The sequence below is a fragment of the Drosophila hydei genome, unplaced genomic scaffold, assembly GCF_003285905.1.
Source record: "Drosophila hydei strain 15085-1641.00,03,60 unplaced genomic scaffold, DhydRS2 tig00008114-arrow-pilon, whole genome shotgun sequence".
In the NCBI taxonomy this organism is placed as follows: Eukaryota; Metazoa; Arthropoda; class Insecta; order Diptera; family Drosophilidae; genus Drosophila; species Drosophila hydei.
This window is the reverse complement of record NW_022045827.1, coordinates 7,342,916-7,356,620: the sequence shown is the minus strand read 5'-3', so window position 1 is coordinate 7,356,620 and position 13,705 is coordinate 7,342,916. Positions and strand designations below refer to the sequence as shown.

General features: G+C 39.3%; 1 protein-coding gene across 6 annotated transcripts in view; it reads right to left on the bottom strand.

The window, feature by feature from the left end:
- Positions 1-13,705, bottom strand: part of LOC111601132 (protein spire) — a 51,951-nt gene that overhangs the window by 25,421 nt on the left and 12,825 nt on the right. For all 6 annotated transcript variants that reach the window (XM_023317592.2, XM_023317593.2, XM_023317596.2 and 3 more), the window contains exon 2: positions 10,618-10,667. In XM_023317592.2, the coding sequence (XP_023173360.2) occupies positions 10,618-10,667 (50 nt within the window). The remainder of the gene's footprint in view (positions 1-10,617; positions 10,668-13,705) is intronic.

Here is a 13,705-nt window from a genome sequence, read left to right as displayed (position 1 = left end):
TTGCATTTTCGGTGGTAACTATCGTCAAACAAATGAATATTATTGAGAAACTAAAGTTACTCTTAAATGCAACTAAAGATTAGCAAATGTTAGCATAGCTCATGAAACCCTAGTTTCTATACTCAGCATGTTTAGCTTTTATTATGAATATCAATTAAATTTATAAACATTTCTGTTAACTAAAAATCCTTTAAGAAATAAAGTAATAAACTAGCAGTTCACTTTCTAATACAAGGTATTTGTTAGTTGAGCATTGACAACAAGTTAACTGTGCTCTAGTCTCTAGTCTGCTCTGCATGGGCCAACATTGATCACGACTGGCCAGATAGACAGCATAGACCTGTGCATCGACCGTCTACAAGTTCGAGTCCAAGTCAAGTTGAGAGCTACTTGGCTGCTGGTCGGTGGCTGCTGCTGCTGCTGCAGTTGCTGCCGTCTGTGTGTTGTATGTATTTAGACATGGCATTCTTTCTATGGAAACAATTGCATAAAATGTGAATCCTGATAGCGACAAAAAACCACAAGACAAAACACTGGCTCGGCTCGGCCAAGTATTGGTCTTGGTCTGGTCGGCTCTAGTGGTCTAGACTGGTCCCATGTGGCGTTGCTGTGGCCACTGCTGCTGAGACAAGAAAACTTAAAGAGCAGCAGCAGCGGTCAAGAAACGAATCACCATAAAGTCAAGTTATATAGCTGCAGAAAAATATTGTTTTATGTCAGCATCAAGTCTATACGTTTATAAAATGCTGAACTATCCATATGAGAATTGCATAGTAAGGCGTTAGCGTACTGAAAGCACGATAATAAGTTAATTGATCAACATTAACACCAAGATTTCTAAACAATTTGCAACTCATTTGCCCAACCCATATCGAATTGGTGTGTTGTGCGGGTTAAAACCCAACAAAGTTCAAGCATGGCCAGCTGGAAAAGCACACTTAGCACACATTAAAGAAAGACAGAGAGAGGTGAGATCGGCCATTGGCTGTGCAGAAAAAGAGACCAATCCCCCCCATCGATAATAATCGGCAAACAAGTTTCATAGTTTGACCGACGCGACGCAACTCTCAAGACATAATCCCTGGGCGCATTGTGCATGGCCAGGCTATAACGGAACCGAACAAAACGCTAATTGTGCACGCCTCTAGAACATGACTCAAATCAAAAGAAATAGCCATGGGCCATGGCCCAAACAACTCTACAGATATCAATATTTGGGCATCTACTATGAAACTGTAGGCGATGCCGGCAATGAGATAGCACAAAACGCTGGCGTTTAATTGGGTAATTGGCTCAAGTACCGTACGTAGTATTACCAGACCCCGAGCATCCAAATTGAAATACTCGCACATGGCTCAAAAAGAAATAAAAACGGGGAGTGGGACCCGATCCAGCTCCGATCTGGCCCGAAAACGTAATGCAACTAAATTGCAAGTGCACATCGAGCCGATGCGAGGGGGCGGAGCGAAACGCAGGCATTGGGGTGTTAGCTGCGCTTATGAATTGACGTCTGTTTGGGTCAGGCCTGGCAACGCGAAATAGAATAGAATGGTAAGTCGGGAAGTCTTTGACTGAGTGCAGCTCGTGACTGGACAACCAGTTGCCAGCCGACGACTCTTCTCAGTTCCCATGATGGCAACAAAACTGGGCGGCAGCTGTAGGCAACAACTGTTCGCTGCAGCAGCAGCAGGCCCCAAAAACTATATGTATATGTAGCTATGTATGTAAGTATGTATATAGAGAAAAGTAACTGTTTGTTACTCGCCAGTCAAGCAACTCGTTTGCGTCTTCTTTCTATTTTTGCTGAATATATACAATGCCAGAAAAGCCTTCAAGCCAAAATAAACTAGGAGAGAAAAAAGTAGTAGATGCACTTGGAAGTGCATGTACTCTAGGTTGTTATCAAATGCATTCAAATGAGTATAAACTATATAAAGCAAGTATTGAAAAAAAAGTGTGTAGAGAAATGTTTCATATTTTCAGAAAAATTAGAGATTTTCATAAATTTTACTTGAGTCGTAAAATATTTGAAATCGCATAAAAAATTTGAGATTTGATTGCAAAAATTTTTATAAGACATGGCAAGCTCATCATTCAAAGATTAATTGAGCATTCTTTATTTTGTTATTGTTTTAGTAAGCCTGATCAATTAAATAGCAAACAACTACAAAACATTAGCCGAAGTAGGGCCGGGTCTTTGGACTGCCATAAAACTACATCTAAGCTACTAATTGAACCCCTTTTTTATACTAATATATATATATTCGTATAATATATCTACTTCCCTGATCCTTAGAGCAACTACCAACTACATCTTCAAGCACATAGACGTCAGGCTGTAAAGTGTATTAAAAGACTGGTTCGCTCTTGAGTGTTGTGAGGCCTTAAAGTGGCAAAGCAATTGAACAAGTGAACTTGTGTGTGTGTGTGTGTGTGTGTATGTGTGTACTTACATAGACAACTTGGCTGTGGCTGAGTTTGACTTGGACTACGAATTGGAGGCTGCTAGACCAGCCCATTCAGGTGATGCTTTAATGAGTCCTTTATCACGTCGACTCGCATGCAAGACTCTGGCATGGCATGGCAATAGCAATGGCAATGGCAATGGCTATAAGAATTATGGCTTCATTGTGAGTGCAGTCAGTGGTTCCCACCACCATGGATCGTGGACCGGGTCGATTGTGCGAGAGAAATTCAAATGCATTTTATTTTAATTTCAAGTGCAGCGCAACACTTGAACTTTGCATTCGATTCAATGTTCGGTGTTTGCCTAACGGTCAACAGCTAGCAGCAGCTGTCAAATATTTGACAAGTATTCAATAATAGTTACGAAAAAGTGTTTGTTTAGGCGCCCAAAAAAATCGTGTAGAACGTACGGTCATTGGACTCTCCAACGCCGCACACGGCGATTCCTCTTCTGGAATTGGAGTTAAAGTTTTGGGCTTGAGTCTGGGCGTCGGGCCGTACGTCACGACGCATGCAATTACATGCAGCCATAAATACAATTGCCAGAGAGACAGAAAGAAGAAGCGGCCAGAAAGACAATTGCAGACGATGCCGCTGCCGCCGCTGCCGCCGCCGTCGTCGCTTCAGCGAGCCATGAACTTGCCTCTTGGCTGGCCATGCCTAAGCCAAGTTTGTAATAGCTCTATGCCTATGCCATGCCCATGCCCATGCCTAGGCCTATGCCTTTCCCTGGCTATTCTATAGAGAGACAAGGGGCGGTCAGGCAGAGCCGACAGCGTTTAGTTGATCGACACTTTTATGTTGACGTCGTGCGCGTTGTCATCGTCATCGTCATCGTCGTCGTCTTCAGTCTTCAGTCTTGGCAGTTCTGGTGCTGTGCCTGCCAAACCAATTGATTGATTCCATAGAACAATGCGCAATGGTCGCCGATGCGCCGCCAGCAACAGCTGCAGTTTACCCACTCACACACACACAACAGACGCGCACAGTGGTATAAGCTTTATTTATATGTGCTCAAACGAGTATTCGTATTCCTAGGAATTTAGTAAACTCGTCACAGACCACCCAAGAGCCAAAGTTGTAGCTATCATTAATTTTATCATTTCTAATGTTGGACGTTGCGTGTTGCCTAACCTGAGGACATTTCATACCGTTTTTCAAAGTTATCTAACTATATTTATCCAATAGAATTAATCAGATAGAATTTGCTGTTATAATCAATCATTTTTTATTTCCGATTTCTAATGCTTTCAAGTTCAAGACAAGTTTAAGTTCAGAAGGCCTTCTCTTACTTCTGTAGAGTCAAATTTAAATTAATTTTTTTTATAAATTCAGATTTATCAGAAATTTTAATTTTTCCTTTCTGTTCCTGAATAGACTTCAACCATTTCCCTCCATTAATCTTACACAAAATCAGGCTCACAATTTATATATTTTTAAGATCAATTAGATCTCAAGTAACCACCAAATATCCTCTTTCACTCAACTTAATAGAATTCAGCTGGAAGTCGCTTTTATATACCAGGAAGTTTTCTCGCTTAGAGTAGATTTTATTTTCCTTTTGCTTTCCTGTTGCGTACGACAGGAAGTCGCCCACTGTGCTAGGTTCCGCTTATTATAAATGCGTAGCAATATCACAGAGCGTGGTCACAGGCAAGCAGCCAGAGCTTGAGCCAGACCTAGAGCTAGATCCAAAGCCAGGCGGAGCATAAAACAAACGGCGAAAGCACTCAACCAAGTCGCCGTCAGAGTCGCGTCGCTTTGCTATTGCTATTGTTGTTGTTGTTGTTGGCCAAGTGGAGCCATTGTTTTGAGGCGCAACAGGCAGCAGCCGTTACCACTTGCAACATTTGTTGCTGCTGCAAAGGTACCGACGAACCCATAAAAGTACGGGCGGGCCAGTAAATGGAACAGGTACGACTTAGCCAGATGTTCACGCTCCAAAAAAAGCGCTTTGACTTTTTTCGCCAGAACAATGCAAGTGAGAGATGACGAAGGAGAGAGAGGGAAAGACAGAAAGCCAGAAAAGGAGTAGCCGAGCTCTTATTGCAACATTCACTGAGTCACCAAGCACAACAACCTCACACACCCACACACACTACAGCATCACACCTGATCGTTAGTATTTCAATTCATGGCCCCATAATATTTACAGCAAATAATTGTCCATGCATTATTTGAGCTGCGCCAATATTTGTGCTCAGACTTTGTTGTTTCACAGGCGGAAGACCTTGAAAACGTATGTGAGATGTCTGATGTCTGGTCAATAATTGCAAAGCTTAATTGAGCAGCAAAGAAATAATATTATTATTGAGACAATTTGATGCCAACTGGGCGCCTTTTGTTACACATGGTAAAGTAAACAAATATTTGGATACCCTGTAATTGATATTAAAGAGTATAGACACATATCGACTATATGAAAGAGATGAATTTCGATTGGTTGTCGAATGTGAAGATGATACGAATCGGAAATACTTTAGCTATATTAGCTATAAAGAAGTTGAATTAACTATTTAATCTTTCTTCTCATATCTTCTCTCCTCTTTTATCACTCATCTCTCATCTCTCATCTCTCATCTCTCATCTCTCATCTCTCATCTCTCGTCTCTCGTCTCTCGTCTCTCGTCTCTCGTCTCTCGTCTCTCGTCTCTCGTCTCTCGTCTCTCATCTCTCATCTCTCGTCTCTCGTCTCTCTTCTCTCGTCTCTCGTCTCTCGTCTCTCGTCTCTCGTCTCTCATCTTTCATCTTTCATCTTTCATCTTTCATCTTTCATCTTTCATCTCTCGTCTCTCGTCTCTCGTCTCTCGTCTCTCATCACTCATCTCTCATCACTCATCATCTCTCATCTCTCATCTCTCATCTCTCATCTCTCATCTCTCATCTCTCATCTCTCATCTCTCATCTCTCATCTCTCATCTCTCATCTCTCATCTCTCATCTCTCATCTCTCATCTCTCATCTCTCATCTCTCATCTCTCATCTCTCATCTCTCATCTCTCATCTCTCATCTCTCATCTCTCATCTCTCATCTCTCATCTCTCATCTCTCATCTCTCATCTCTCATCACTCATCTCTCATCTCTCATCTCTCATCTCTCATCTCTCATCTCTCATCTCTCATCTCTCATCTCTCATCTCTCATCTTTCATCTTTCATCTCTCATCTTTCATCTCTCATCTCTCGTCTCTCGTCTTTCATCTTTCATCTCTCATCTCTCATCTCTCATCTCTCTTCTCTCACCTCTCTTCTCCCACCTCTTCCCTCACCTCTCTCTCCCCTTTTATAAGAACTCACTTAGTTTGTAAAATATCACAACGAATGTAACTCATCACCTAGAGCTATAGCATAGGCTACACTGTCCTACAGTTCAACTGTCAACTGATAGCTGGCAAAGACAATTTAGGCCATGGCTTTTCATGCTCGTGTTTTATCTATGCTACAGATATGAAAAGCCAAACATGAAACTTGTATGCACATGTGACACTCGAAATGTAATGTGGAAGTATAAATATATGGATTATGTGTACTTGAGATTAGAATCAAAGTCTTACGGCTACAGAGATAAAAAAAAGTTTGTAAATTATAGTATAACTAACATGTAATTAGCCTTTGAAATAGAGTCGAGTCTATTAGACTTTATTGTATAAATAAACATGCAGCAGAGCTCGGCAATTAGTAGCAATTATATAATTTTAAAATACCTAGCTAATTAAGTGCATACAAATAGGACTTAATAGACGGGAAAGAACAGTTTAGTTATAAAATATTTGAAGCCTGATGGACTTTAATCTGCAGTTGCGATCGACTATAATAGGACTTAAGCTATTTATGGTCATTTCCTGGTCGCCTAAAAAATCAATTAATCTGACAGATAATAATTTAAAAGTAACTCGCGCAGATATGGTCATAACCCTATCAGCATTTTAATTACTTAATTTTGTGTTCGCCCTGCCCTTTTTGGGGAAATCTTTGGCAATTCGCCAACACATGCCTAGCCCAATTTATGAGAGCTGTCAAATGTGTAGAAAAGTAATCCTATTTTGTTTCCTCTCAAATGTCAAATTGTCACCGCTGCGGGTCACAAGTTTAGCCAAAAAGGCAGCCGCACCCATGACGAAAAACCTATAAACCAATTACAAAACTTCCCGCACAATGTCTATGTGTCAGTCAATGCAATGCTTTATTGGTTTATTGTAAATTGAACTACAAATAGCACAAGCTGCCAGCTCTACAAATGCCATTTAAGGCACTGCATTGGACGACCCAGTGGCAAGCCCTTTTTCCACCGACGGCTGCTTCATTTTTGAAGGTTTACGCATGCACTCGAGTGCGACGAGGCGCATCCAGAGCGCTTGGCGAAGGGGCACAGAGAGTTTTATTTACGCCCTTGCCGAGGGTTAATATGATTTTGATCATGAAGTGAATGGTCCATAATATTAATATACTATATTGGTCATATTGATGCTTGGTATTTAGATCAATAAATTGACAACTGCTTAAGCACTTTTTCTGATCAAGTTGGCGCCTGTGGCCGCTTAATGCATACATTTATTTATAATCAGGAAAACTCAAGCTCTTAAATTTCTAAAACTTAGGGTACACAATATTCTTCAGCGCTCAAGAAGCTGTTCTCTGCAGTCTTTCAGCGACACCCACCCATGGGCTTGGGCATGGAGAGCTGCGACATTTGGGCGACCTTAGCTCTCGTCTGCTGCTGTTTTGGCTGCTTGGCAACCGCAAAAGGTAACTTCCTGGTAACAGCTTCCACATATCAAACTGAAAAGCAAGCTGCCAGGCCAGACCGGGCAGGCAGACAGACAGAGCAACAGTCAGTCAGCTAGTTAGTCAGGCAGTCAGGCAGTCAGGCAGTTAGCTGATCACGAGCCAATCCGGAAAACCAGGAGACGACCGACTCGCAGGCAGCTTTTAAAGCGGTTTTGCCTGATGAAGACTTTTGCGGTTAGTAGACTGCCAGCAATTTGTTGGGCCACTAAGTATTATAAACATGCATAAGTGCATATCTCTTTTCTATCTATCTATCTGTCTGTCTGTCTGACTGGCTGTCTATCTATCTGCTATTACCACAGCCCGATCATCAATATTTTGCATCGTAATGTTCACATGATATGTAGATGCCACAAGTTCCGCATTTAGTTTGCGCCTTGGTCGATTTTGTCATTTAAGTCATTTTTGTCGATTGCATAAGTCGGGCCAAGCAACGAGTACTTTAGTCATGTATCTGACAGCGATTTGGCCCAAAAGCAAAGGTCAAACATGTTTAAGTGCACTTTAGCGGAAAATGTCACTGCACACGATGGCACTCGGCGCAACAACAATAACAAAAACCCACTAGTTCCACTAGGTCTAAGCGAAGTCAGACCCTCGAATGCCTTTTCCACTCAATTTCAATTGCTGTTGCTAAAATAAACGCTTAACGAATCGCACCCAAGTCGCAAAAAAAAAAGCCAAAAGCAAACCATATGAAATGGAAATTTGCGCATTGCAGTGCGCATTCTGGGTGGGGGAAAAAGCAGCCCCAACCAAAACAAAAAACGAAAATAAACTAAATTTATGATAATTGCTGAAATATTTTTCAATTTAGCTTGTACTGGACACGAGGCATAATTCTAACCCCTCTGGCTGTCTGCTACGGCGTTCGTTTTTGGGGTTGAAATGTGTTTGCATAAGACCCATAAAAGTCCGTAAGACCCTAAAGTGTATTTTCGTATTCGATTGAGAGCTGGGCAAATAATAAATTGCCTCTGAGCAATTAGAGAAAACTATTTTTGAAGTTTAAGTATTTGAGCAAGGGGTATAGTATAATTGCAATAGCAAAGTAAGCAAATTACTGTGGATAGTCAACAAAAAGCGTCAATTTGCTGTTTTAGTGAGCAATTGTAATGAAATTTTAAAGATTTGATAAACTAAGCTGATTGACTGCAAAGCTTTCAATCACAAAATTTGATAAAATTTCATAGCCATGAATCATACAAAACTTTGAAAAAGACTTTTGACGAATGTGCAATTTAAGATTATAGATCATAGATACATTGTCGACGAAAGATAGGGGTAATCAGAGTTAAAAAGAGCTCTGCCTCTTACCGAGCAAATATAATAATATACGGATATCTCACAGCTCTTTAGCCAAACTCTCACGCTAATTACATCACAGTTCAAAACTAAAAATATATTTTTTATACTAAACTGAAAAGTTACAGAAAAATATATATATTAATATATATAATTATAAAAACAATTTACAACCACCTATTCAGAGATTGTTCTGACTTCTTTCTATGCTCTCAGTCATTTATGTTATAAAAGCATTAATATTTAACCCTATATTACACCTATGCTATAGCTTAATAGCCAGCTAATTTAGCTAATTCCCAAATGGTTCTAGTACCGCTTTCCATATCACTTTAAAGATTTGCCACATGGCGTGACAAAGCGTCAGAAAATTTCAAATAAAAGAAATCCAAATTTTTAGCAGGCCATAAAACAAAATGGACAACAGCTGCCAAGGTATAATGTGTGAAAGTGTTGCTGTTGTTGTTGTAGTTGTTGTTGGCATTGTTGATGGTTGTTGGCGATGTAAGCCACCAATTTTACGGTAATTTACACAGACGCTACGGCGGGACCCATTCCATTCCGTTCCGTTCCCCAATCTCTTAACCGAACCGAAGTGCGAAAGTGTATTTTTCTTTTTGGGAGAGGCACGAAGAATGCATTTTGGGCTAATGTTTCCCACAGTGGAAGCCCTAAAGACAGGCTGAGAGGAAATGTGCAGGCGCAGAGAATTCACATGATGATCGTTAGTAGTTGTTGTTGGTAGTTTTTGGGGGCAGGCTTGGATTGGTAGGTAATTAAAACTACTCGCAACTGCAACAGCAACAGCAACGGCAACATCAACACACAGCGCCTGCATTTACAACAGACAAAGCAGCCGCAGCCGCAGCTGCTGCCTACGAAGTTCGTAACATGGAAGCGCGAGTTTCTCTACGCCTTCATTTTAATGTATCTTTTAGCTTCAGTAGTTGTTGTTGCTGTTGCTGCTGTTGTTGCTGGTTTTCAATTAAGTATCGCTGTTGCTGTAATGGGTGTGTGCATGTGAGAAATATGCAGCCTACTCAATGGAGGTCGTTCGCTATTCTCCCTGCTTAGCATAAGGCAATTCCATTGTCTTGTTACATGTGAGAACAAAAAAAAAACCTGCACATTCTTCGAGTACCTTCAAATTCTTGTAATTATAAGAAGTAAATGAATGTGTGGGGGATATTAGAACAAGGCAAGGAAAAACTTTAATAAGCATCTGAAAAGGGTTCTTAATATGTGGGTAGCTGGCACAAATATTCAATCATATTTATGATTGTTGGGAAAAATAAAACATAATGCAGAAAAAGAGAATTTTGTCTTGGTTCTTTATTTGTTTGTGGGCGGAATTTGAGGTGCTTTCAAGTAAGACAGGATTGATTTTACTGTATGCAAGATAGACCTTGCTATATCTGGAGAAATGTATATAGATGATGTCTATGACTTATCTTTGGGACTACCCCACAGCTTCCATGAGTGTTATCAATGGATATTAGCTTCCTTTAAACAAAAGTTTATTAATATATATTAAACTCTTATCAATTAAAAAAAAACCATTGACAATTTTATTTTTATCATTGCAATTTCCTGAAAATATTCTTTGCAATCCAAGATAAATACAACGATTTTTATGACAATTATGAGCGCCCACCTCAATGCTAAAAATAGCTCTTACGATTGATTTGTCAGTTTATTGAAAAGTGACAAACAAACGCTTTAATTTAGCAAATCTATTGCCACACATGATTCAGTCATTTGGAGAACTATCTGATATTACCATAATCATTAAAACTTAATTAAAACTTGAACCGGAAAACTTTAAGCGGCGCTACAATATCAAATGGATACTGCCTACATTCATAGAACGAACTGAGCTCATTTACGGAGATTTAACGAGCCATAATTCTAATCTCTAATCGGTAAGCACTTGGAAAGTTCAACTGTCTGTGGTTTTAGTGGTTTCGGCGGTGGTGACACACACGTGAAAGATTTCAAACTCTTAACGAGCCGTAAAAAGGCAAAAATAAATATAAAAATAAAACAACATTGAGACTCACCTTTCGATGGGCGGAGACGAGCGGCGTATGATGATTGTTGTTGTCAAAAGCTGTAAGAAAAAACCAAATTGCATTATTAAAAGTCAGTTCAGGTTGATAAAGGCCTTAACATGCTACAATACTAAAGATACAGTTATAGCGCATTGGAGATCAATTAATAAATAAATAAAGCGTTAAATGTCGTAACGATTAAGCTCAAAATTGTTTACCTTTCCAATTGCTGTTTTTATTATTTAAATATGCAAACTGTTCGAATTCCGTCTGTCTGTCCGTCAGTCCGTCCGTCTCTCTGTCTGTCTTTCTCTCCGTTTCACTGTCTGCTGCACTGTTTCTCTGTGCTCTGCACTTCCGCACTTGATTGGCCAAACCCAAAGCGAACAGAAATTGTAACAAAAATAACTACATAAAACTTGAAACGGGTTCAGCAATCATATAAACATGTTGTGCAAACAGTCGGACATGCCTCTGCTGCCGACAGCTGCGAGGTGTGTGGTGTATGGTGTATTGGCGATGGGGTGAGTTCGGGTGGGCTGGTGTGGGGTGTGCCACCTGACATGACCAACGGCAAGCAGTTCAACGGAAGCAAATGACTAAACTTTCAATGAAAAGTTAACAACTTGATGATACCCTTTAAGAGTTAAGAAAGTCGCAATCCCTTGTTGAAATGTGGAATAGAATTACTTCTATAAATATTATGGATAGTTGCTCTTTAAATAAATAACTTAAATGTTAAGATTCTTGAACTTGGATTCTGATGAATAGCTACTGTCATATCAGCTAATATTTAAATGTATCTTCCATTTAATACAATTTAATTATTATTTTTATATATATCTTAATCTCATTTTCATCAAGCCCACGCCCACTTAGCTAGGGTATCCATGTTGTCAATGAACCAGCTTCAATTGTATCAACATGTAACTGATCCAAAAAAAATAATGCTTACACATGTATATAGTAGTGTCTTGGCTATAACTCTATCCATAACGTGCTTGGCATTTTGCTTAACAATTAAATGCAATTTTTGAACAAAAAATATAAAAGAAAAACCTGCACAAATTTTAGTTGACTCAGCGATTGAGTGTCCAAGGTGCTCCGGTTGGTTGGGTTGGGTTGGGTTGGGTTCACTACGATACGGTATGGTTCGGTTGGGTTTGAGGAGGGACGGAGAGGCCTTTGGTGGTGACCGGCCGGCTTTTGATTACAGAGCGAGACAAACCTCAGACTGACCACAGACCGGACGAACTCCATGGCTCGGCAATTTCGTTTAAAGTTTATTAAGCGTGACTGACATTTGTGAATTGTTTTTTGTAATTGCTACGCCCCAAACATGCAATAAATATCTGACTTAACTTACAAAAAGTTCGATTATTTAAGATCCAATGGACATCTTTTAATTAGTATACACCCTATAACTATCTAAAACTACGAGATAGCTTTCAACTTTTCATATAGCAGTCTTAACTAGCTTTGACTAGCAGAAAATCTGTCTGTTTCTAGAGCTAGGAGATATTCAAAACCTACTTTCAACTAGAAGTAACTCTGTAACTCGCTTTAACCATTGACTCAACTTATATAATAGAATAGAGTTCTTACAAAACATATGACATTTCTCATACAAAGAACGATTGTATAACAAGAAAAGAACTGTTTCATCTATGAAGCCTTATCTAATGCCAAAAACTAGTTTACTCCCCAAATAAAGTTGTATCTTATGCCTTGACAACTTTTAACTTTGCCGTGTTTGAACTAAGACCTTTTTTGTTTGTATATTTTGTTCCGTAAAAAACTTTGAACTTACACATGCCTGGCTTGGTTTAGGATCAGGCTTTGCAGTTTTGAGGGTACAAAAGATGAGCTCAGCATGATATCATAATTCTCAGTTGTTGTCCATCACTTTCGCAGGAAATGAGTTAACACAATATACGAAGGTAGGCTGGGTCAGAAGAGCAACCGCAGCAGCAGCAGCCACGCCAACTGACTCCCGAGTTGGGGCACATAAAAATTCCATGGATGCATGGAACATGCCGCGACTTTATAATTAAATAAAATAAAATGTATTTTCTTTTTTTTGGCATTTTTTTGTTGATTCCACTTAATAATTAATTGACATTTAGCAAAGAATTTCAAATGTATTTATTTTTTTGTTTTTGCCTTTTATGCTCAACAAATGAATGAAAGATGTTTGGCCATTTGCCGATTCTCAACTGTCGAAATTTGCGTAGATTGAAATTTATTAATGCCTGATTTATGACTCGATCGTTACGCTTAGGTCTGGCGGCCTGGGAACATGTGCTCGACGCATTGTCTTCAGGAATTTCAGACGTTACGATTTGAAAGGCACATGTGTGAACAATCTTAACAAGCTGCCGAAATTATTGCGCGCAATTATATTGTAGTTTACTCGTGATGGATCAGCGCATCTAAAGAGTTGAGTTCGATTCTGGCATGGACCGAATGGATTAGCCTTGAAGCGAGCATGTTACGAACATGTTATACAAATCTTAAGAACAATTGTTGGCCTAGACATTTTAGCTTAAAGAGCAGTTGTTCTGGAATGTGGAGATTTTATCAATTATATCCGCTGCTCTGTAACAATTTCTTTATGCGCAAATAATGAATAATTTTCTCTATTAGATTGGATCTATAAAATTTGTAACTTCCTGATATTACCTAGACAATTTTAATTTTTTGCAAGTTTTGCTATATTATTTATTTCTTGCTTTCTGTTTATCAAAGTTCTTATCAACTATGAGTCAGAAATGCGTCAATTTCCATTGGATTTCTAATTGGTGATTAAGTGTGGCGCACTTAACAATAAATCGACCGCAATATTTATTAACTGCTTCGATATATATATATAATATTCAAGTAAGAAAACGTCAAAGTAAACATTGATTAAAATGGGGAATTGTTAATAAAGATTTTGATGAAAGTATTATCGTGCTTGTTAACAAGACTCCAAATTGTAGGGTATTCATAAGCTGTGCAGCTCTTATTTCTAATTTGCTTTGGACTTTGTACACTGGTGAAATATCGGCATACATTATGATAAGATTAGACTAACCAGGCTGCCACCTTCGACAAA